General features: G+C 41.7%; 4 protein-coding genes across 4 annotated transcripts; 2 read left to right on the forward strand and 2 right to left on the reverse strand.

Annotated features, from left to right (window-relative positions):
* Positions 1 to 273: 273 nt before the first annotated feature.
* On the forward strand, positions 274 to 5,754 carry gngt1 (guanine nucleotide binding protein (G protein), gamma transducing activity polypeptide 1). Its single transcript, XM_037264686.1, is given in 5 exon segments — positions 274 to 360; positions 4,928 to 4,994; positions 5,074 to 5,172; positions 5,342 to 5,408; positions 5,411 to 5,754. Coding segments are annotated over 5 exon segments (333 nt in total). The 5' UTR covers positions 274 to 349; the 3' UTR covers positions 5,500 to 5,754.
* tfpi2 (tissue factor pathway inhibitor 2) lies at positions 2,528 to 3,976 on the reverse strand. The gene is given in 6 exon segments (XM_037264680.1): positions 2,528 to 2,768; positions 2,902 to 3,075; positions 3,161 to 3,340; positions 3,612 to 3,734; positions 3,737 to 3,781; positions 3,853 to 3,976. Coding segments are annotated over 6 exon segments (666 nt in total). The 5' UTR covers positions 3,926 to 3,976; the 3' UTR covers positions 2,528 to 2,697.
* Positions 5,755 to 5,991: 237 nt separating the features above from the next.
* Positions 5,992 to 21,493, forward strand: zgc:85777 (uncharacterized protein LOC405871 homolog). Its single transcript, XM_037264692.1, is given in 11 exon segments — positions 5,992 to 6,210; positions 9,802 to 9,922; positions 12,791 to 12,811; positions 12,814 to 12,866; positions 12,868 to 12,911; positions 13,365 to 13,498; positions 13,593 to 13,760; positions 13,849 to 14,022; positions 14,480 to 14,641; positions 14,716 to 14,866; positions 21,109 to 21,493. Coding segments are annotated over 11 exon segments (1,317 nt in total). The 5' UTR covers positions 5,992 to 6,012; the 3' UTR covers positions 21,200 to 21,493.
* On the reverse strand, positions 21,448 to 22,702 carry bet1 (Bet1 golgi vesicular membrane trafficking protein). The gene is made up of 4 exons (XM_037264681.1): positions 22,527 to 22,702; positions 22,256 to 22,362; positions 22,129 to 22,185; positions 21,448 to 21,911 (listed from the first exon to the last, which is right to left on the reverse strand). The coding sequence occupies exons 1-4, from the start codon at positions 22,543 to 22,545 to the stop codon at positions 21,756 to 21,758; spliced, it is 339 nt and encodes a 112-aa protein (XP_037120576.1). The 5' UTR covers positions 22,546 to 22,702; the 3' UTR covers positions 21,448 to 21,755.
* Positions 22,703 to 23,371: the final 669 nt, after the last annotated feature.

Here is a 23,371-nt window from a genome sequence, read left to right on the forward strand (position 1 = left end):
TGCAATCCGACAAGTGCAATAAATGTCTGCCAAGTGCTCGATAGGATGCTAGATCTTAAAAATGACTCTTCAAAATGAACATTGAAATTGACATGCGTCGTAATAGTCTCTTTAACCATCCCAGCCTGTGTTCCGCTTGCCTTGGTAATAATGTCAGACTTGAAGGCATATTTTCAGTAAGCGATATGTGCATGTTCCAGCTCAATCATGTCATTGCTCTCGTACTCTTTGGGAATCTGTCACAGTAACAATCACATTATATTTGTTTCGCAGGCTTTGATGGACTTTCTCTAAGCTGTTTACCAAAAGGAAATCCTGTCTGGGCTTTGAGACACAGGATGGGAGATCCATGCAGAAAAGGTACTGATTTGGTCAGTCACACTGGCGCTTTTGGGCTTCTACACACAAGACATTGACATTACAACAGGACTTGAATGAAATCTTGCCAATTATTTGCATGTGTGACAAAGTTATAAAAACATTGCACTCGATTGAATGGTACTCTTGGCACCACAGCACAACTTTTATCCAGGCCACCAATATCATAAAGCCTGTATTTTTATCCTCATTTTTAAAAACTCAACCGTTGTCCTTTGCACCACTGAGTCTCGTCGGTCTGACGTGACGAGTTGTCCGCAATATAGAATACCGACACTTGAGTGAAAGCAATGGATCTGTTTACAACCTTGCGTTGTCTGCTATAGTCTCGCAAGTAAACACCAGAAGGATCTTTGCAGTCAAGTCCACAGAATGGAAGGAATCAAATAGAATGCAAGAGTTGGACCTGTAAAAAAATCAATTGCTCTAAAGGCAAAGCAGGGTGTAATCAATTTAGAGTTTAAGGGGTCTCTTGCGCCTAATGGCAAGTTCAATAATAGTTGCATAAAGGGGCTCGTGCATTAACAAATTAAATTGGAAGCACAGCCAAAGCCAAATCTCTTATGAATCATTTTATTTAAATGTGTCTGTAAGTTGGATGAGGACAACAAGATTTTGGCAGCAGATCAGCAGTGAAAAGCAGTCCACAAATATTGTTGTTTTATCAGCCGCTGTATCAATCATTATGTCGTGATAGGGTGTTTACCCAGATGATGATGATGGATGCTAAGAAAATGTTGATGCAAAGTTTATAATCATGGCTGCTTGGGGGCAAAATGATGTTTACAAAAACAATCAACCAAATGATGTCCGCAATTTCTTTCACATAAAATAGTAAAAAATTGCTTTGCTAGAAAAACATTTGGGAAAAAAATAGATTTACTTACATCTTTGATCTTACATTCTTGTACATTGTCATTTTTATGAATGTAATAATTAATGAAAATCCTGTTGCAGCACCGTACTTTAAATGTCATTTAATTAATTTAATGTATTACAAGTGCCACCAGGGGTCAGCAAGGACTCTCTGTACCTTTTAAGTACACAATATGCTGAAGTAATCGTTTAACCTCATGAAATCACATTCCGAGTAGTTGTCAACATGACGCATATAGTAAGTATTCTCGGTTTTAAGAAGAAAAATGCTCCCTACTGCAAGAGACTATTAATTACCTCTTAACAAGGGCAAGACTGTGCTTAAGTGGGACCAATTCATCACTACACCCTGAATGCACACTGGCTCTTATGTGATGGAAGACAGATAGACCTGTGCTTTGCATTTGTTATCATTCAAATAGACCAAAATTATTTTGCAACCTTACAAGAAAAGGCAGCATCTTAACGGATCACCTCCTGAACACGCAGTTATTGTGATATTTATTGTCAGGGACAGAAAGGAAATGTTCGCCTCACGTGGGAGGAGCCGAGCATGATGGGATACTCCCTGTCTCACGATTTAATAGCTTCGCAAGGTAGCATTGTTTTTTTAATGTCACCGATCAGTTATGATCAGATGTTACTATTTATAACCTGTAGAATAAGGTGGGGGGGGGGGGGAGTTTCCTTTCCTAGCTTCAGATATTATGATGGATGAATTGGAGCTCTGGGGAAATAGCTCTCTTCCATTAATATGAGATCTCTCATGCGACACATGAGAGAAAGATCAGCCGTCAAATGCGTTACACTGTTATAGAAATCAACCATGCATGACGTGAACTAACATTCCATCTTTGCCAGAAGGTTCACAATATTTATGTTATCTATCACTACATTATCAGACCTTGTGGTGTCTATTTATTGGGCCTCCAGCTGCTTTCCCTCCAGATATGCGGCAAGGTCTTAATGAAGCTGCCAGCAGTCATGATTTCTTCCTTCCTCATTATACTGGGATGACTAAGTTCCTTACAAAGTACGAGTGGGAAGGAGTGAAAGTCACCAGGAACCCTTTCTCTTGAACAACGCCTTAAAAAGTGAAGTCAACCACTATGACTTCCTTTTTTAAGGCGAAAATTGTACGTACATTTTTTCAGGGTTAAATTATTGCCATCATTTAATATCTATACAGGCCATGTTTGTTGAATCCTTATTAGTATGTCATCTGTGGTGACGGTAAAAAACAAAAATAAAACCAAGCCACAATACAAACAAATACAAAAAAATACTTTATAAAATATAGATATTTATACAAAATTGTACTTCAAATAGTTACATAAAACATACATTACATTATTAATCTTACAGTCTTACAAATACAACAGAACATGTTGCAGTCAAAATCAAAATACAGAAATACTTATTGAGACGTGTGATTCGCTACGTCTATGCTTGCAAAATAGTGATGCGATTTCGTCTCAGGCGTCGCATTTTTCCTTTGCTTCTCTTTTTCCCTCCTGAAACAAAGTGGATTCAAACATTAGTATTATACCGATGAGGCGGATTTCCTCCTATGAGCCAGGAATTCACAGTAACTGAGCAACAGTAATTGGATTTTGCTGGGAAATTTCTACCAAATCCTGCTCACACCTTTAACACACACGTCCATGCAGCTTTGCCTGGAGACAAAATTGTTGCTGCTCCCGCCGCAGCCTGAGTACATGAACTCCTCACACATCTTGGTGGCCTTGTTGTAGTAGTAGCGCGGTATGGAGGCGGAACATTTGCCTTTGTCCAGGGGATCCAGGCACAGCACAGGGACCGCTGCAAAACAATAATTCACAATTATTGAGAGGGGGGGGGGGGGAAAAAAAAAATAGTCTCACTGGAGGCCTCCAAAATCACTGACTTTTTTGTGGGCTGCAGTACTCGTTGCAGGAGGCCAAATCCGGGAAGCGGTTGTCATTGCCCTGGCAGCCGCCGTAGTAAAAAAGCTCGCACTGCATGCTGGTCATGTTAAAAAAATAGTTGGTGAAAAGGGCTCGGCAGGGCCCCTCCTCCATTGGAAACCTGCAAATCTGAGGGATCTCTGGTGGGAAGAGAAATGGCAGCATGTTGGATCAATCTTAAAATTGTTGCACGGTTGCACGCTAGAGACAAAAAAAATCGCTTTTAACTTAACTTTCAGTTCAAACAACTTCATAATGTAAACAAATGATCATAACATATTCAAAATATTAGAAACATTTTTGACTGTATTTCATTCATGCATTTCAAATCTGTGCAAGTGTCCCTAATCAAGTGGCTGCCGAGTGTCAAATCAAACAGCAAGGGTGAGTTGCAGAACAAATTGAACTTACTTGGTATTCTGAAGCACGTTTTGTGACACTCGTGATAAGTTTTGAAGTTGTTGGCATTGCCTTGGCACCCTCCGTAGTAGAAAAGCTCGCACTTTTGAGTGATGGTGTTGTAGTAATAACGTCCATTTCGGCTCTGCAGGGACCCTCGTCAACTTGGAGGAGGCACACACCTGAAACAAACATACTCCAGTAAATATTCACACTTAGGGGAAGTGCACAAAATTGCACGTTCGTGTCCTACCTTGCGGATTCAACGCCAACACTTTGTAAAAAGAGGACAAAAAAGCAAATAAGGCCAGTAAGTAAAAGTCCATTGTGCTGCCAGTATGCTTCGCTGCTGTGAGTCTCCAAGCCAACGCCTGTTTTATAGTGTTGTGTTTTCCCACAAGGGGGGTTTGCGGAGCGGGGGGGAGTGCTCAGGGGCGGAGATGCAGTGACTCAGGGTGATCGCACGAGTCGCTGGTTTAGTGCCAGGAGAAATTCATAGATGACATCACGTGAGTTTTGCAATCATTACGAAGAGGGACTAATTTGCATGTTCAAATGATTCAGCATGAAAGAAATTGAGAGAAAGTTGATTTCAGCTCAAGGCAGGGGATTCCCTACACCCTCCCATGAATAACATAAATTATAATATAATAATAATAATGGAGAAGCTTCCATAACTTGTATACGGAAAATAAATGACCACAGAAATAAACCAGAATTTTCAGAATGATAAAACAATTAATGGATTGGAAGCATAAATCATGTCATGTTTATTATCTAGTCTGTTATTTAATGCTAACGAACAACACTTTTCTGATGCTTAGTGCTCATCAGGACAAACTGACATCACAATTTTGCCCTCGGGCACCATGTTGGAGACCCTTTCGCGACCCTGTCAGTGACCTTACGTCTTCCATTTCTTTGTTGTAGTTGTTTTCTTTTTCTTATCTGGAATGATATATAGGCCAGTTATTGCTCTTCATTCATTTGTTGTTGGAAAACTAGCATGCAGCTTTGCCGCAGACAAGAATGCACCTTGATGAGAGAAGGTTAAATACTTATAAACCCTTTTGTCAAAGTGACCTGATAGAAGGCACACCCCCATGACTCATTTTCGACCAGTCCAAAAATAACATCACAGTTCCCAAGAATAGATAAGAGTTTGTAACCTTTACATACCATTAAAACGACTTCCAAAATAAACCAGAATGAAGAAATTAACCCTCCTGTCAAAAACATCCTTAAAATCCAGGCATGTTCCCACAGGGGTCTTGTTTCAATCAGATTAGGAGATTAGGATCATTTATGCAGATTACTTTATAAACCAGATTTAGCAGAGGAGAAGGATTCTTCGGCAGGACTGTCGCGGGGAACGACTGCTGCCTGCAAGCAAACGTGAGTGATATTTCAAATATTGTTCCTGGATGCTTTATCTTGTCACGTAGAAACCTTTCCATATGTTTTTCCCTTATAGACAATGCCGGTCATAAATGTAGATGACCTGACAGACAAGGACAAGGCTCTCATGGAAGTGAACCAACTTAAAATTGAAGTGAAACTTCAGAGGTGGTTGGTATGTTTTTTCCTCTACTTTTTATTGTATGAAATGAATAATTCTGGCTCGGTGTAATGTGGCCAGTCTTTTAGTATTCAAGGCCAAAACAGACAGATAGGGCGAGCAGTTCTAGTAGAATGATTTGCTGGATCCTATGGAATGATATGTGCTACGTGTACCCCTTTAGACATCGAAATGCTGTGAGGAGATCAAGGACTACATTCAGGCCGGAGTGGATGAGGACACTCTTGTCAAAGCATTTCAGAGGGAGAGAACCCATTTAAGGAGAAAGGTGGCTGTGTCCTTTGTAGACTGAACATGAGTGTTCTTCATATCTCCGATTAGCAGCCAAGGACATTTTTCCTGCCCTCCCAAAACGGATTTGCAGACTGAGAAGACTAGAAGGGCATAACGAACATCAGAATTGACTTCTTTCTAAATTACATTCCCCAGCTTCTAGACAGACTATCTTTTCAATTTCACTAAAATTCTTTAGTTTCTGCAAAGGTTGTATTTAATGCTTCCCTCTCATATGTAAACTGAATCAATGTGATCCCCCACACACAGTGACCTCAATAAATGTGCTTGTTTATAACTCAACCTGTTTTCACCAATCATTTCTGAATATTAAAGCTTAGCGGTACCTGGGCTAAAGAAATCAAATATTTATTACTATTTTTAGTAGGAGGAGTAGTAGTAGGAGTACTAGCTACTCCTACTACTCCTACTACTACTAGTACTACTAATTATTATTATTATTATTGTTGTTGTTGTTGTTGTTCATCAACAATCTTTTCATTTGACAGTTTAGTTTCCGACGTACTGCTTCTGCGCATGCGCAACATAATCAAAACAACAATGGCGCTGCGCGGTGGCTCTGTGCTTTTAAATGAGCTCGTTCGCATCCGTCCTTTCTACAAATTTGCTCCGTTTGGCTTCCGCTCGTTTGCTGACCATGTTTCGTCCCAAAAGGTTGCAAGCAGCACCCCGGAGACCTCGTTCGACCATCTACTCTACACACCAGAGCACTTTGCGTTAAAAGAATCCCTCAGAAAGGTACGAATGGACACTCATGACATTGAGCAAGTTTTGAGCGTCATGAAAACAAAAGTTTATATATTTAATAGGACATTTAATGTCTCAGTGTCAGAGAATGTAGTGTCTAACGTTGCTGCAAACAAGCTCGAGCGCATTAAAAGTGGGTAAGAGGTCAATGTGAAGTCACTTTATGAAATACCATACAGACTCCCAGGTTACCTCATTAGGTACACCTGTACATAGCAAACATTCTACAAATTTAACATTCAGCTGTAGCAAAATTGTTGAATATATACTACATATAATATATATAATATGTAATATATAGTAATATACTGTAGCCTTTTTGTTGAACGTAATTAGTTTATGCTGTGGCCAGTCAGTGTATGAACAGTAGAACTGGAAATCAACTCTGACCTTTTTTTTTTTCTTTCTACAGTCACCAATCCCCAACCGACTGGTTGCAGCAACGCTAAATATTACATCACTTTGCCTAACAGGCATCTGTTAATGTGTCTTCTATCACGTAGCGTCTGGTTTAAAGAAATATGACTGCATCCAAATACATGTTGTTGTTTTTTTACAGGTCTCTCGTGGCTTCAGATCCACTAGGAAACAAAATCATTACACTTTGCCCGTTGTTTTGATTTTATACTAGATAGCAGTCAGGTTGTTCGCTTGCCCTCCGCTTTCCAATGTCGGTTTATAGTCTCAGTCCCCAGAGGCTAACCTAAATCAATGCAGTCTACAGTACATCATCTTAAATGTGCAGTGAGGCTACACTATGTTTTTTGCTTGTGTTTTTTTTTTATCAGAGAGACGGCTGTGTTTTGATTTGTGAAGCTGCCCATCAGATATCGTAGCTAGATACGCACAACATTTCACAACTTTTTGGTTTTGTAAGATTGGGAACGTGTGGAAAATATCGGTGCAAGTCTGCTATTAGAGGTCATGTTGCGTGCATGAGGGCTTGATGTGTTTTGTTTGTGGGCGATATCACCCCCTCATTACTGCCATTCATACAATTAGTCATTTGGGCTATGATACGGCAAAGAAAATAGGTATTAAAAACAAGTCAAAGTCACAAGGACATAATCATTAGGGTAACAAAGAAGTTGGAATATTTTGATGAAATATTAATTTATTAAAACCTATTGTTTACTTTGACATGATTCTAACCAGTCTTCATGCTTATTCTGGTTTTATGCTCATAATAATAATAATGTGACACCTTTGGGCATGTATGGTTTGTTTTCTACAATGTTATTCAATTTTGTTCCGGTTACATATGTTGTATAAGTTATGGTAATTGAGAAAAAAAAAAAAAACAGTGACTTAGTATTTAGTCTGTCCATTTTTAAAAGCAGACAGATATGTATAGATAAGAAAGGCAAAAATAACAACAGCAGCCATAATTAGGGCAGACAGCAGAGACGTTGCGGTAAACGGAGGGAAGCGTACTGTGTGACTAAACCTTCAAAGGATGCCGGGAGGTTGAAAATAAACTAGCACAGGCAATATGGGAAGGATGAAAATGTGAAAGGGAATACAGGACAATATGTTGTTAGGGCGGGAAAAGGAACTAAAGGCCGTGTGGTTTATTAAAAGAATCCTCTGTAGCATCATGTAAAAGATAGCATTGTATATGAATTGAGTCATCGGAAATCCCACAGTGAGAATTCAAGGTCGGACTTGCACCGTGCCAACGTTTCCACCGCTTGTGCTGTTGGCACTTGGGTGTTTACACAATGAGCAACAAAAGCAAACCATCAATGTAAAACAGGAAGTCCTCCTTTTGAGTGTGTGAATGTCTGCTTCAATAAAGACAGAACTTTTCAATGAAGGTCATTTAGCCAAAGCTATGTGCATGACCCAGCAGAATTGTTCGGCAATGTTTTCCTCGGTTTTTACCTCTTATTTTTGCTCTATTGTTATGATACATTAGCTTCTTATGCTGGTTAGCCAATGTGGTCACATTTTGAGTTGACTGCTTTATCTTATTATTTGAATTGCCTTGTTTCAAGATTGGCTGAATTTGTTAAGTTAGCGTAACAAAGGTCACCGTTGTGTTTTATGTCTGGCTTGCTGCAGGACCTGATAATGCAATGTTCTTGACCCTGGCTTAGCACACGAGTCTGCTGATGTGAAAGCGTCGTGGTATGAACACAAATAGTCCACAATAACCTTTGTGAAAGCATGCAGCATCCCTCGGCAATGTGCCGCCTGTTTCCCGTTCCAGAGCACGGTTGTCCCTCCCTTTCCCTCCTCAGGATTTGAACTTTGAACACGGATGTGGTTTGACCTTGGAATAATGGCAACTACGGCTTGTGTTTTTACGGTTGTTCTCACGAGTGCTAAAGAAGGTTTTGTCGAGGCCCGGGCTTTTCAAGGTTATGTTTTCACTTGCTTAGTGCAGACTTGTCTGAATGGCTTAATGAAAGGGGCAATAAAGAGGAGGGAGTAGACTCCATAATCCTTTCATAATGCGGACGCCTCATTTAGCTCGTCTTATTGGTTGAGCTTATTTTAATGATTCACTAAATATCCATTCGATGTAAGTCGGGAGTGTAATTTCTTTGGAAAGGCACATAAAAGTGAGACTGCCCAGTCATTTTTCAAATATGGTGAGAGTGCCTATACTTTGGGTTCCGAGTAGTCACAGAAATAGTTGCTGTTGAAACGTCACAATAGGTTGCTCATGCCGAAGCACTTCTCCAGCTGTGAACCACTTCCCGATTCCTCAGATGAATCACTTTGCCAAAGTCTAGCCACTCCAACGTTCATTTTACAAACCAATTGTCGACCTGCTCTTCACTCTTTTCGGACTTTGGTTCATGACTCACCCAATCCGCCGCTCTGATAAGACGAGATGAATCATGACGATTGAGCGATTTGCTCTCCAGGTTGAAGATATGATGCAAAATTCAGTGGAGCAATTACTCTCGTCCATTGTTTCCTCTTTGCGAGTCAATTGTTGGACCACAATTGTTACACAAGCAAACATGATGCTGTTCGATTTGACCTTTTGCATGTTGACCTGTGGATTGAGAAAATGCACCACGTCCACCCACCTATGCTGTCCATGGTAGTTTCAGCACTTTGTTCAAACATTTTGTGGACGCCCATATCTGGGCAAGAACCTCGTCAAACATATTCATTTCTATTTATTATATCCGTCTGAATGCCTTACCGCCATCATCATCATCATCTCTCTGGCTCTTTTTTTAGCACGTATTTTACTCTTCAATGTTCCGGATTGGGATTTGAGCCAAATGGCACATCTGCTTTTGCTATGTTGTATGTCAGCAACATATACACAATGTGTGTGTGCCACGTATTCTGTCATTGTATTCACCAGCACCGGCGTTATTGATTCGCCGCGTAATGCATTTTCGCAGGCTGCTCTCTATTCATTGATATGAAACGCATTTTGTGGCTGTCTGCTCGGAATACATTACATGGACTTTTAGGGTGGATTACCAAGGCGTGATATGATACGTGTGATGCCGTACATTTAATTTTTTTCTCTTGTAATGGAGATTCTTTCGGGTTGGAAGAAAGAAAGCACACACGCTTGAATATTCACACAGGTCCACCTTTTCCCCACAGATCATCGACCAGGAGATCAACCCTTATGTGGATCAGTGGGAAGCGGAGGGAAAGTTCCCAGCCCATCAAATCTTCAAGATTTTAGGAAACGCTGGCTTCCTTGGCGTCAACAAGCCAGTTGGTGAGATATGCATTTGTTTGAGCTCGAGAGGTCCACCCTTGTCCCAGTGGCACGTTGATACCTTGTTTAGACACGCTCATCAGCAAAATAGTAGTCCAACTGCTTTTCAAATGCAACCCGGAGCATGTGTTTTGTGTGGTCGGCGTAGAATGTGTCAATCGCAAGTGCGTGTCTCTGCAAAAGCGCTGAGACATTTTCTGACACAGTTGAAATGATTCAAAACATGTAGTAATTAATGAGAGTGATTACTCATTGGGCTGCAATCCCAGTGACGTGCGTTTTCCGGATCACTTATCCATTTTCATGATTAATGTGCAGCGTATCGAAGAATGAAAAGAGGCAAGAATGAATAACGCGTCAAAACATATGTTGAAAATGATAATGCATCTCGCTGTAGTAGAGCAGCGCACTGGTCCTCGTATTTGAATTGTTTGATTTCATCTCTCTGTGAAGATCAAGCATTCTGATGAACGTGGCTTTGAAGCGTCCTATCGACTTCCCGCAGCAGCTGTTGGTTCAAATGGAAACCAGATGGGCACCCAGATGTGTCACTGATGGAGTCTGGAGTTGCGAACGACTTTTTTTTCCCCCAAATGCAGAAAGTCAGGCTTTCCCGCAACGGTTGCTCTGCAACAGAAATGTGGGTCATTTCTCAACTTTTTTCAGTCAGCCAACAATGGAAACCAGTGGCCCGTTATTTTGTGGCAATATTGTTGTGAAAATGTCAAAGTCTAACCAACGTCTACATGAATGGGTAGAATGGCTTTGCTATCTTATTAAAAATCGGATTCATGTTTTCTCTTATATAGCGTTTTAGCTCAACAGCAGGTTTTTTTTTTGCATCGGGGAATTTCAATGTTTTCTTTAATCCATAAATGAGTTGCTTTCCTTCATATCATAAACAGCAAACAATCCACACACTTTAAGTCTTTAGGTTTCACCAGGAGTGCCCAGCTCAGCTCAGGAAAGAGAGCTCGCCAAGGAATTAAAATGTGCTGAGTGCACACACCTCGAGCATTAGTTGACAGGATTAGAGAACGATGACCTGAGGGACGACTGTGCAAAGACTTCATTCAATTATCAGGTAGTAGTAAAGAGTCCTTGCGGTGATGCGCCCGCCACGCAACAAAAACAGGAAGATATTTGACGCATTTGCCATGGTAGACAGGAATTACATTCATCAACCTCTCTTACATCTTTATTTGTCTTTAAATCCTGAAAAGAATATGGATCCACAGTCAATGCAATTTGCGAAAGCCTTGCTGTCACTTTAACAAACAACCACTGGCGTGTTGACGTGACCTACATTTCACGTGGTCCAATTGAAACTACTACATAGAAAAGTCGAGCTTGAGCAGACATGCCCCGTTGCGACGTCTTAGTTTGGCATTGACAAATCTCAGATTGCCCTGTTTGCACTCTGTTTTACATAACACTTTTAAGTCTCCTAGGGCCTCGAGGAGTCCAAATTATGAACGAAATGTATTAAATACAGTCAACCTCTAAACTATGCTTGTCAGAATCTCCTCAGCTTTGGCCATGTATACCTTTTTTTTTTTTTGCAGTCACAGTTTGCGTGTGCACGGAAAGTCCGCGTTACCTGTCAAACATGGGAACAGGAAGTTTTCCTTAGACGGCCACGCCGGGGGAGAGGACAGTTATGACCCTTGGCACCCTGCCTGGCTTCCTCTGCCCTGACAGGGAAGAACCCGTCTTTCACACCATGGCAACGCCGAGCTGCTTGACGATAGGAACCTGGCAGCCAAAATTGTTTCCCATCCGTTCTGCTCGTATGATCCCCGCTTTAGTAATACTCTGACGAATTCATGTCATCGTTTGGTTTTCCCCACTCACATTACTAACACATGACGATGTCACATACGTGATCTGATTGTGATAGTGATGCATGCAATCGATCGGTATTATCCATCACCGCCGAAGAACAGCCGATGAGGGTCATGAACATCTGCCGCCCGGCCGAGAGAAGCATCGAGGCTATAGGATGGACAATTGAGATTTGAAGCATACTTGTTTGTTTTTCCTTTGCTTGTGTATTTTTCTCGGCGGCCCGCTGTTCAGTTTTAAGCGGGATAAACTTCAGCGCTTCCTTCTGTCCACATGATCCACCGCAGGGTTTCCAGCTGCACCTGTTTCCTCTTAGTTTTGGCTACCCCCACACTTTGAGTTTGCTCGGCCTACTCTCGCTCACTTGTACGCATGTCCCCAATTTCCCTATTGTCCTACTAAGGCGCGTCTATCGCTGACAGTGCTGTTCATTATTCCATAACTCGTCGGGCGGGTGGCACAGATGCAAGGGTTGCACGATGCTGTGGTAAATTTTCCCCTAATTGCTCATTGTCAGTCAGTGCGAATAATCGCCATGCACTGGACATCTCAACTTGGAGTAGTTTAGTGCCAGGTTGTATTTACCAGGCCAACATTAAATGATGATGAGCAAATAATCGACCAACCAATTTAATTGGCTGACATTAGCACTTTTATGGTCAGCAAAATGTCTCGCGCTTCTTTAAACAACATTCGACACATTTGTGTAAATACGGGTTGTTAGTTTTGTAAGAAAACAGGCTCTTAAGTTTAGTGCTTGAAAACAATGATGAAAGGAGCGGGTGTGGAAGTGCAACAAAGTGGTGTTTTATTTCACGCTCTTCAAGTCCATTAAATACTGAAGGTTTTTCAGTAACAAATAGACATTTATTTTCATTTCATCTCACGTTGACGACTATAATCTGCAGAGAACTGTGAGTCTTGTGCATCCACCTGACAGTGATTTTTTTATCGATGTCATAAATTGCAACTCTAAATGAATGCAAGAAAGCTAATCTTAAGAAGTGTTTTTTTTTCTTTCAGAGTATGGAGGCTTAGGACTGGACTCAGCTACAGTGTCGCGGTGTCCGAGGAGCTGGGTCACATCCGCTGCGGAGGCTATCCCCATGGCCATCGGCGTTCAGACAGACATGACTACGCCTGCGTGGCCAGGTAATAACCCTGAAAACCTGCACGACTTAAATCCTGTGTTTCTCACCGTCCTCCTACTTTGCCGTCATATCTGTGTGGAGATGCATATTTAGCCTTGGTGCCAATCTGCCTCCAACGCTGGTTGGTCTCTTTTACTGCGAGGGAAAAAAATATTCAGTATGTGATCCAGTTGTGAATCACACAACTGTCTTAGTGACATTTTTCCCTCGTGTTGCCTTTTGCTGTTATTTTCTTGTAACAAAGTGACTTTTACTGACAGGCGATAAATTCTCATGAGTTTAATTAGGGGAACAATTCTTGCCCGAAACGAGGTTAAAATAACAAGACAGTATTGAAGAAAATGGATGCAGCTAAAATTGCCTCAAAGCCTGTCAGGATATGTCTATTTCTTTTTTTTCTTTTCTTTTCACAAAGTCTTTTTTGTTGACTTCATAAACCAAACTAGTACTTTGTCAATTGTGTGCTTGTGCAGGTTTGGCTCAGCTGAGCTCAAGAAAGAGTTTCTGCTTCCCAGCATCCTTGGGGACAAAGTTGCGTGCCTCGGCGTTAGCGAAGTCGGGGCAGGTTCTGATGTGTCCAGTAAGTTCCTGTCTTTGCATCTTGGATTTGGAGAGAAAATGTCCACCACCTTCCGACGTCTTGTGTTTTTACATTCCACCTGCCGTTGATGCAGACATTAAGACGAAGGCGGTGAGAAAGGGGGACGAATACGTGATCAACGGCGGCAAGATGTGGACCACCACTGGCACCCAGGCGGACTGGATGTGTCTCCTCGCCAACACCAGCGACGGCCCCCCACACAGGAACAAATCCCTCATTTGCTTGCCCATGAATCTGCCCGGTAGGAACAGCGCATCACGCCGCCGCTATCAAAACAAGTTGTCGGAGGGGGCCGGTTATCACCTTTGCTCGCCTTTTCCCCCTTTTAGGAGTGCAAATCGCCCGCAAGATTGACAAGCTGGGCATGTGGTCGTCGGACACAGCCCAAGTGTTTTTCGAAGACGTCCGAGTTCCCTGCAAGAACGTCATTGGCCAGGAAGGCATGGGCTTCACCTATCAGATGCTCCAATTCCAAGAAGAAAGGCTCTGGGCTGTGGCCAATAGTGAGATAACTTTCCCTCTCATTTCATAGCATCCATTTCCCACGAATGTTACGGTCAGCGCTGTGTTTTATGACGATTTCCTTTGCACTGCCAAGCAAATCAACAAGGAGGTCGAGTTCACTTAAGGTCAAGCCATCAATTTCGGTTAAGGAGGTTTGTTTGCGTTTCATTTCGACAAGCGTCCGATAATGTCTTCCGAAGAACTTGGCGAAAGTGAAACGCTCCGTGATGGAATTTTTTAATTTAGCCGTTTTTAGTGGAGTGGCCCGGGAGTGGTTTGGAACTGCGCTGTGTCATACGGTGAAGTGTTGGTGACATTTTGAGTAGCTACAACTGAGCATCTTTCTCTTTTATGAATGCAGAATTTGGGAACGTTGTGCATTTTTAATCATAAAAGGAAAGTAGTCCAAAGCAGTCATGCTCACAGTAAATGTTCTCATTTTCCCCCTACCTCTAGTCCTGACGGCGATGGACATCGTCATCCAGGAGACCATCCAATACACTCGACAGAGGACCATCTTCAATCAGCCAGTCCTCCACCATCAGGCGGTCCATTTCAGGCTGGCCGAGCTGCAGACGGAAGTGGAGCTGCTGCGCGCCCTCCTCTACCAGGCCACAGGTAAGCTCCAATTATCTTCCAGTTCTCAAATAATGAAGACCATGCCTGAATATCTCACTTGGTGGTGCGTTCAGCATTGTATATCAAAGGCAATGACGTCACCAAGATGGCATCCATGGCGAAATTAAAAGGAGGGCGCCTGGCCAGGGAAGTGAGTGACAGCTGTCTCCAGTTCTGGGGAGGAATGGGCTACACCGGCGATGTGCTGGTCAGCAGATTTTACAGGTATGTATCTTTGAGAGAAAATGTGATTGTCAAATTGTGTTATGAGGACCACAGACTTAAATACAAATAAAATACATTCAACAGATTAAGTATAATTAAACAGAATGAAGTTTTAGCTATGCATGTAGCCTGTTTAAACCTGTTTCCAGTAGGGGTGTAAATCGCGGGTTTTGTAACGATACGATATCATATCGATACAAAGAACCACGATACGATATTTGCCGATATCTTAAAGCCTGCTGTGATTCATTCACGATACATCACGATATAGAGCTCTACGATCGATATAGAACAATATCCTGATTTATAACAATTTATACGCAAAATCAACAAGGTACTGCAAACTCTTTATTTAGGAAATTACAAAGTGCTTCCAAACGAATGAAAGGGGAGCGAATTTCCTCGTCTTCTTGGACACTAGCCATAGCACCAGCCCAGGAGCCGCGTAGTTGTCGGCTCCCCTTTCACATGCCTGCTCTGCTCTGCTCTGCTCACAACACGCCGCGCACTGCTCCCGGAAAGAGGAAGCAAGCAACAATGAACTGGATTTCAAAATAAAGTCGCGTCCAATGTCCGAGGTCAAAAACGGGCGATATAGATCGATGTTTACGTTTAGCATCGATGCCAACAAATCGTAGAGCATTATAACGATTAATCGATGTGTATCGATGAATCGTTACACCCCTAGTTTCAAACTACTTTTAGGGTTTCTAAGAATAGGGTTTCTAACTAGGCTTTCAAAACTAGGGTTAGGGTTTCCGACCAGGGTTTCCAAGGAGTTTTGCCATTGCTAATTAGGGTTTCAAACTAGGGTTAGGGTTTCCGACTAGGGTTTTAAACCAAGGTTAGGGTTACAAACTAGGTTTTAAAGCTAGGCTTAAGGTTTCCAACGAGGCTTTCAAACTACTTTTAGGGTTTCTAAGATTAGGGTTTCTAACTAGGCTTTCAAACTAGGGTTAGGGTTTTCGACTAGGGTTTCCAAAATTAGGGTTAGGATTAGGGTTGGGGTTAGGGTTTCTAACTAGGCTTTCAAAACTAGGGTTAGGGTTAGACTTAGAGTTAGGGTTAGGGTTAGAGTTAGGGTTAGGGTTACTAACTAGGCTTTCAAAACTAGAGTTAGGGTTAGGGTTTCTAACTAGGCTTTCAAAACTAGGGTTAGGGTTTCCGACTAGGGTTTCCAAGGAGTTTTGCCATCGCTAATTAGGGTTTCAAACTAGGCTCAGGGTTTCCGACTAGGGTTTTAAACCAAGGTTAGGGTTTCAAACTAGGTTTTAAAGCTAGGGTTAGGGTTTCCAACGAGGGTTTCAAACTACTTTTAGGGTTTCTAAGATTGGGGTTTCTAACTAGGCTTTCAAAACTAGGGTTAGGGTTTTCGACTAGGGTTTCCAAAATTAGGGTTAGGATTAGGGTTGGGGTTAGGGTTTCTAACTAGGCTTTCAAAACGAGGGTTAGGGTTAGGGTTAGAGTTAGAGTTAGAGTTAGGGTTAGGGTTAGGGTTAGGGTTACTAACTAGGCTTTCAAAACTAGAGTTAGGGTTAGGGTTTCTAACTAGGCTTTCAAAACTAGGGTTAGGGTTTCCGACTAGGGTTTCCAAGGAGTTTTGCCATCGCTAATTAGGGTTTCAAACTAGGCTCAGGGTTTCCGACTAGGGTTTTAAACCAAGGTTAGGGTTTCAAACTAGGTTTTAAAGCTAGGGTTAGGGTTTCCAACGAGGTTTTCAAACTACTTTTAGGGTTTCTAAGATTGGGGTTTCTAACTAGGCTTTCAAAACTAGGGTTAGGGTTTTCGACTAGGGTTTCCAAAGTTAGGGTTAGGGTTAGGGTTAGGATTAGGGTTGGGGTTAGGGTTTCTAACTAGGCTTTCAAAACTAGGGTTAGGGTTAGGGTTAGAGTTAGGGTTAGGGTTACTAACTAGGCTTTCAAAACTAGAGTTAGGGTTAGGGTTAGGGTTTCTAACTAGGCTTTCAAAACTAGGGTTAGGGTTTCCGACTAGGGTTTCCAAGGAGTTTTGCCATCGCTAATTAGGGTTTCAAACTAGGCTCAGGGTTTCCGACTAGGGTTTTAAACCAAGGTTAGGGTTTCAAACTAGGTTTTAAAGCTAGGGTTAGGGTTTCCAACGAGGGTTTCAAACTACTTTTATGGTTTCTAAGATCAGGGTTTCTAACTAGGCTTTCAAAACGAGGGTTAGGGTTTCCGACCAGGGTTTCCAAGGAGTTTTGCCATTGCTAATTAGGGTTTCAAACTAGGGTTAGGGTTTCCGACTAGGGTTTTAAACCAAGGTTAGGGTTACAAACTAGGTTTTAAAGCTAGGCTTAAGGTTTCCAACGAGGCTTTCAAACTACTTTTAGGGTTTCTAAGATTAGGGTTTCTAACTAGGCTTTCAAAACTAGGGTTAGGGTTTTCGACTAGGGTTTCCAAAATTAGGGTTAGGATTAGGGTTGGGGTTAGGGTTTCTAACTAGGCTTTCAAAACTAGGGTTAGGGTTAGACTTAGAGTTAGGGTTAGGGTTAGAGTTAGAGTTAGGGTTAGGGTTACTAACTAGGCTTTCAAAACTAGAGTTAGGGTTAGGGTTTCTAACTAGGCTTTCAAAACTAGGGTTAGGGTTTCCGACTAGGGTTTCCAAGGAGTTTTGCCATCGCTAATTAGGGTTTCAAACTAGGCTCAGGGTTTCCGACTAGGGTTTTAAACCAAGGTTAGGGTTTCAAACTAGGTTTTAAAGCTAGGGTTAGGGTTTCCAACGAGGGTTTCAAACTACTTTTAGGGTTTCTAAGATTGGGGTTTCTAACTAGGCTTTCAAAACTAGGGTTAGGGTTTTCGACTAGGGTTTCCAAAATTAGGGTTAGGATTAGGGTTGGGGTTAGGGTTTCTAACTAGGCTTTCAAAACGAGGGTTAGGGTTAGGGTTAGAGTTAGAGTTAGGGTTAGGGTTAGGGTTAGGGTTACTAACTAGGCTTTCAAAACTAGAGTTAGGGTTAGGGTTTCTAACTAGGCTTTCAAAACTAGGGTTAGGGTTTCCGACTAGGGTTTCCAAGGAGTTTTGCCATCGCTAATTAGGGTTTCAAACTAGGCTCAGGGTTTCCGACTAGGGTTTTAAACCAAGGTTAGGGTTTCAAACTAGGTTTTAAAGCTAGGGTTAGGGTTTCCAACGAGGTTTTCAAACTACTTTTAGGGTTTCTAAGATTGGGGTTTCTAACTAGGCTTTCAAAACTAGGGTTAGGGTTTTCGACTAGGGTTTCCAAAGTTAGGGTTAGGGTTAGGATTAGGGTTGGGGTTAGGGTTTCTAACTAGGCTTTCAAAACTAGGGTTAGGGTTAGGGTTAGAGTTAGGGTTAGGGTTACTAACTAGGCTTTCAAAACTAGAGTTAGGGTTAGGGTTAGGGTTTCTAACTAGGCTTTCAAAACTAGGGTTAGGGTTTCCGACTAGGGTTTCCAAGGAGTTTTGCCATCGCTAATTAGGGTTTCAAACTAGGCTCAGGGTTTCCGACTAGGGTTTTAAACCAAGGTTAGGGTTTCAAACTAGCTTTAAAGCTAGGGTTAGGGTTTCCAACGAGGGTTTCAAACTACTTTTATGGTTTCTAAGATCAGGGTTTCTAACTAGGCTTTCAAAACGAGGGTTAGGGTTTCCGACCAGGGTTTCCAAGGAGTTTTGCCATTGCTAATTAGGGTTTCAAACTAGGGTTAGGGTTTCCGACTAGGGTTTTAAACCAAGGTTAGGGTTACAAACTAGGTTTTAAAGCTAGGCTTAAGGTTTCCAACGAGGCTTTCAAACTACTTTTAGGGTTTCTAAGATTAGGGTTTCTAACTAGGCTTTCAAAACTAGGGTTAGGGTTTTCGACTAGGGTTTCCAAAATTAGGGTTAGGATTAGGGTTGGGGTTAGGGTTTCTAACTAGGCTTTCAAAACTAGGGTTAGGGTTAGACTTAGAGTTAGGGTTAGGGTTAGGGTTAGGGTTAGAGTTAGAGTTAGGGTTAGGGTTACTAACTAGGCTTTCAAAACTAGAGTTAGGGTTAGGGTTTCTAACTAGGCTTTCAAAACTAGGGTTAGGGTTTCCGACTAGGGTTTCCAAGGAGTTTTGCCATCGCTAATTAGGGTTTCAAACTAGGCTCAGGGTTTCCGACTAGGGTTTTAAACCAAGGTTAGGGTTTCAAACTAGGTTTTAAAGCTAGGGTTAGGGTTTCCAACGAGGGTTTCAAACTACTTTTAGGGTTTCTAAGATCAGGGTTTCTAACTAGGCTTTCAAAACTAGGGTTAGGGTTTTCGACTAGGGTTTCCAAAATTAGGGTTAGGATTAGGGTTGGGGTTAGGGTTTCTAACTAGGCTTTCAAAACTAGGGTTAGGGTTAGACTTAGAGTTAGGGTTAGGGTTAGGGTTAGGGTTAGGGTTAGAGTTAGAGTTAGGGTTAGGGTTACTAACTAGGCTTTCAAAACTAGAGTTAGGGTTAGGGTTTCTAACTAGGCTTTCAAAACTAGGGTTAGGGTTTCCGACTAGGGTTTCCAAGGAGTTTTGCCATCGCTAATTAGGGTTTCAAACTAGGCTCAGGGTTTCCGACTAGGGTTTTAAACCAAGGTTAGGGTTTCAAACTAGGTTTTAAAGCTAGGGTTAGGGTTTCCAACGAGGGTTTCAAACTACTTTTAGGGTTTCTAAGATTGGGGTTTCTAACTAGGCTTTCAAAACTAGGGTTAGGGTTTTCGACTAGGGTTTCCAAAATTAGGGTTAGGATTAGGGTTGGGGTTAGGGTTTCTAACTAGGCTTTCAAAACGAGGGTTAGGGTTAGGGTTAGAGTTAGAGTTAGAGTTAGGGTTAGAGTTAGGGTTAGGGTTAGGGTTACTAACTAGGCTTTCAAAACTAGAGTTAGGGTTAGGGTTTCTAACTAGGCTTTCAAAACTAGGGTTAGGGTTTCCGACTAGGGTTTCCAAGGAGTTTTGCCATCGCTAATTAGGGTTTCAAACTAGGCTCAGGGTTTCCGACTAGGGTTTTAAACCAAGGTTAGGGTTTCAAACTAGGTTTTAAAGCTAGGGTTAGGGTTTCCAACGAAGGTTTCAAACTACTTTTAGGGTTTCTAAGATTAGGGTTTCTAACTAGGCTTTCAAAACGAGGGTTAGGGTTTCCGACCAGGGTTTCCAAGGAGTTTTGCCATTGCTATTTAGGGTTTCAAACTAGGGTTAGGGTTTCCGACTAGGGTTTTAAACGAAGGTTAGGGTTACAAACTTGGTTTTAATGCTAGGGTTAGGGTTTCCAACGAGGGTTTCAAACTACTTTTATGGTTTCTAAGATCAGGGTTTCTAACTAGGCTTTCAAAACTAGGGTTAGGGTTTCCGACCAGGGTTTCCAAGGAGTTTTGCCATTGCTAATTAGGGTTTCAAGCTAGGGTTAGGGTTTCCGACTAGGGTTTTAAATCAAGGTTAGGGTTACAAACTAGGGGTGTAAATCGCGGGTTTTGTAACGATACGATATCATATCGATACAAAGAACCACGATACAATATTTGCCGATATCTTAAAGCCTGCTGTGATTCATTCACGATACATCACGATATAGTGCTCTACGATCGATATAGAACAATATCCTGATTTATAACAATTCATACGCAAAATCAACAACGTACTGCAAACTCTTTATTTAGGAAATTACAAAGTGCTTCCAAACGAATGACTTGAAGCCCAAAGGGGAGCGAATTTCCTCGTCTTCTTGGACAGACACTAGCCATAGCACCAGCCCAGGAGCCGCGTAGTTGTCGGCTCCCCTTTCACGTGCCTGCTCTGCTCTGCTCACAACACGCCGCGTACTGCTCCCGGAAAGAGGAAGCAAGCAACAATGAACTGGATTTCAAAATAAAGTCGTGTCTAATGTCCGAGGTCAAAAACGGGCGATATAGATCGATGTTTACGTTTAGCATCGATGCCAACAAATCGTAGAGCATTATATCGATTAATCGATGTGTATCGATGAATCGTTACACCCCTAGTTTCCAGTGATTTGCAGCACAGTGTGTACTAACCACGCTGGCCATTGTTTTCAGCCAAGTTTACACTTGTTATCTCAAAAAAAAAAAAACCTGCCACTAAATCATGTTGCTGGGCAACTGTTATTATAACTGGCTGCTAACAAGCGGTGTGTCTTGAGGCAGCTTGTGTTAAGTAAAAATAACTGAAGTGGTCCTTACATGAAATTGTACTGACATCTAGTGACATCTGGTTGTAGTTTGCAAAGACAAACAAATCCTTGCTAACTACATTTTGTCAACAGAGATTGCAGGTTAATGTCCATTGGTGGAGGGGCTGATGAGGTCATGCTCGGAATCATCTGCAAATACATGGACATTCTACCCAGGAAGTGATGACAGGGGACGGTCTTCTATGATTTTCTCCATCAATTCCCTTGATAATGGGAACTTCTAAAACTAATTTTGAAAAACGTGAAAAAAAGTTAATCACCGAAGTGCTGTTCAGCCGACTCTTAAAAAGTATGTTCATTTTGACTGCATGAGGTAAGGCATACATGCAATTCGCATTTTGTAAATATTGATTCACCACTACACAATGGTTTTTGTTTTCTGTCAGTGTATTAAAAAACAAACAATGCCAGTTTTAATTGAAGGAAACACCTGATAAATGTTTAATGGTTAAAAAGATCATAAGAACAATTATTTACATTGAGAACACATTTCATATTTTTGCTGCTTTCCCCCCCACCAATATAGTCTGTAATATAGCCATTCATTTCTGTGTAACACACACTGCAGTTGCTCTCAGTGTTATGCATAATTAACAAATTATAAGAACATACACGGATCCATTCCTCATTTCTGAACCATGGCACTGATTACTCAACTCGTAATCAGGTTATTGTCTATATTTTGAGATGTGTGTTCAAAGTCCAACAGGTTCCAGCTGTCACCTCAACTTGATGAACCAGTAGAGTACAAAGAAGACAAAAAGGCAGAAGAGCAGCATGTAGCACAGCAGTTTGGTCTGACTGCCTCTGGACAGCTGTTTGACTCGGCCGATGGTGGCGCCGAGCAGGCCGCCCGTTGAGTCAAAGTCTGTATCCTAGTTGGGGACAGATGGAATTCTTCATTGAAACGATTCACTGTGTAGATGAGCAGATTACTTGCTTGTTTAATTGTTTAAACACGTACAAACATTTTGTCTCCTTTGGGTGCTGACTGAAGAATTATTTACGTCCATATTTTTCCCATTAAGCATGCAGACTTCAACGAGTTTCATGTCAGCAGTGCTTTCATTTGACCCATGACAGTAAACTCACCATCTCGTCCAGCATTTTATTCTGATACTTCACTTCCGTTCCGATATCGATTGACAGCTGAAAACAAACATGCAGTCAATTAGCATCATATCATATTTGAGACTTTTAGACGTTTGAACTTTCTTACGCTTTTCAAAGCGCTGACTTTAGCTCTCAGTCCCTCCTGGAGATGTTCATTTTCCTCTTCGTACACGCTGTATCCACTTGCGACATAGTTTCCAGAAGGTCCATCACCTAGAGCAAATTCAACCACGAGTGCGTCTTCATTCAGTTGACATTCACTGGCAAATACATTTGGAAACCGACTAAATTTGATCAATGTGGGCCACTAGAAAGCGATTTTCACCTGCTAACTCGCCGATACAAAAAAAATCAGCATGCAAACTTCATTTTCTTACCCAAGCCGGCGCGCCTCATTGCGAAATAATGGTTAACACTGTCTAGGAGTCTTTGAGTGAGTGATGAAAACCACAACACATGTATTTTGTAGCGTGTTGTAAATCTATCTGGACACGTATTTGGTGGAGTGTTGTCAGTCAATCTGTCGCTTCCTTTGCTCGTCACCAGAGGCCACGTCATCGAACAGAGCACGACGAGGACCAAAAAGCGAACGCTACATTGCATTGCAGGTGGGGGATAACCGCGCGTATGCTGTGGTAGAGGATATATAAAGTAATTTCCTCCACAAACATTTATGTATCTCAGAATTGGGCTCCAGCACCTTGTGGATGAGGAAGCAATAAGAAAACTTCAAGCGACTCTGGAGGACTTCACCCTGGACACAACAGATAGACACGATAGAATACATAGAGAGAGTTTGTCAACTTTGGTACACTTTATTTGTGATAAAACAAATACATCCATGGACACAACGAAAAATGTTTAATTCAATGATTTCTTCTTTTATTAATAAAGATGATTTGTTGACCAGGAGACCTCCGCTTGAAGGCTGATAGTTTGTCTGAATGGCTTTGGAACCTGCAACACATACAATTTACTGTATAAAGTTTGATGTCAATATCAAATATCACCGTCGTAACTGGCATCGTTATTTTGAGGATGATATCGATTCCGTATCAAACGCCTTTTGCGATATCGATCCGTATCAATTTTGAAATCGATACCAGCTTAAAAAAGGCGTTTGATACGGAATCGATATCATCCACAAAATCAACTGGCATCATTATTTTGAGGATGATATCGATTCCGTATCAAACGCCTTTTTTAAGCTGGTATCGATTTC

The sequence above is a fragment of the Syngnathus acus genome, chromosome 11 (genome assembly GCF_901709675.1).
Source record: "Syngnathus acus chromosome 11, fSynAcu1.2, whole genome shotgun sequence".
Lineage (NCBI taxonomy): Eukaryota > Metazoa > Chordata > Actinopteri > Syngnathiformes > Syngnathidae > Syngnathus > Syngnathus acus.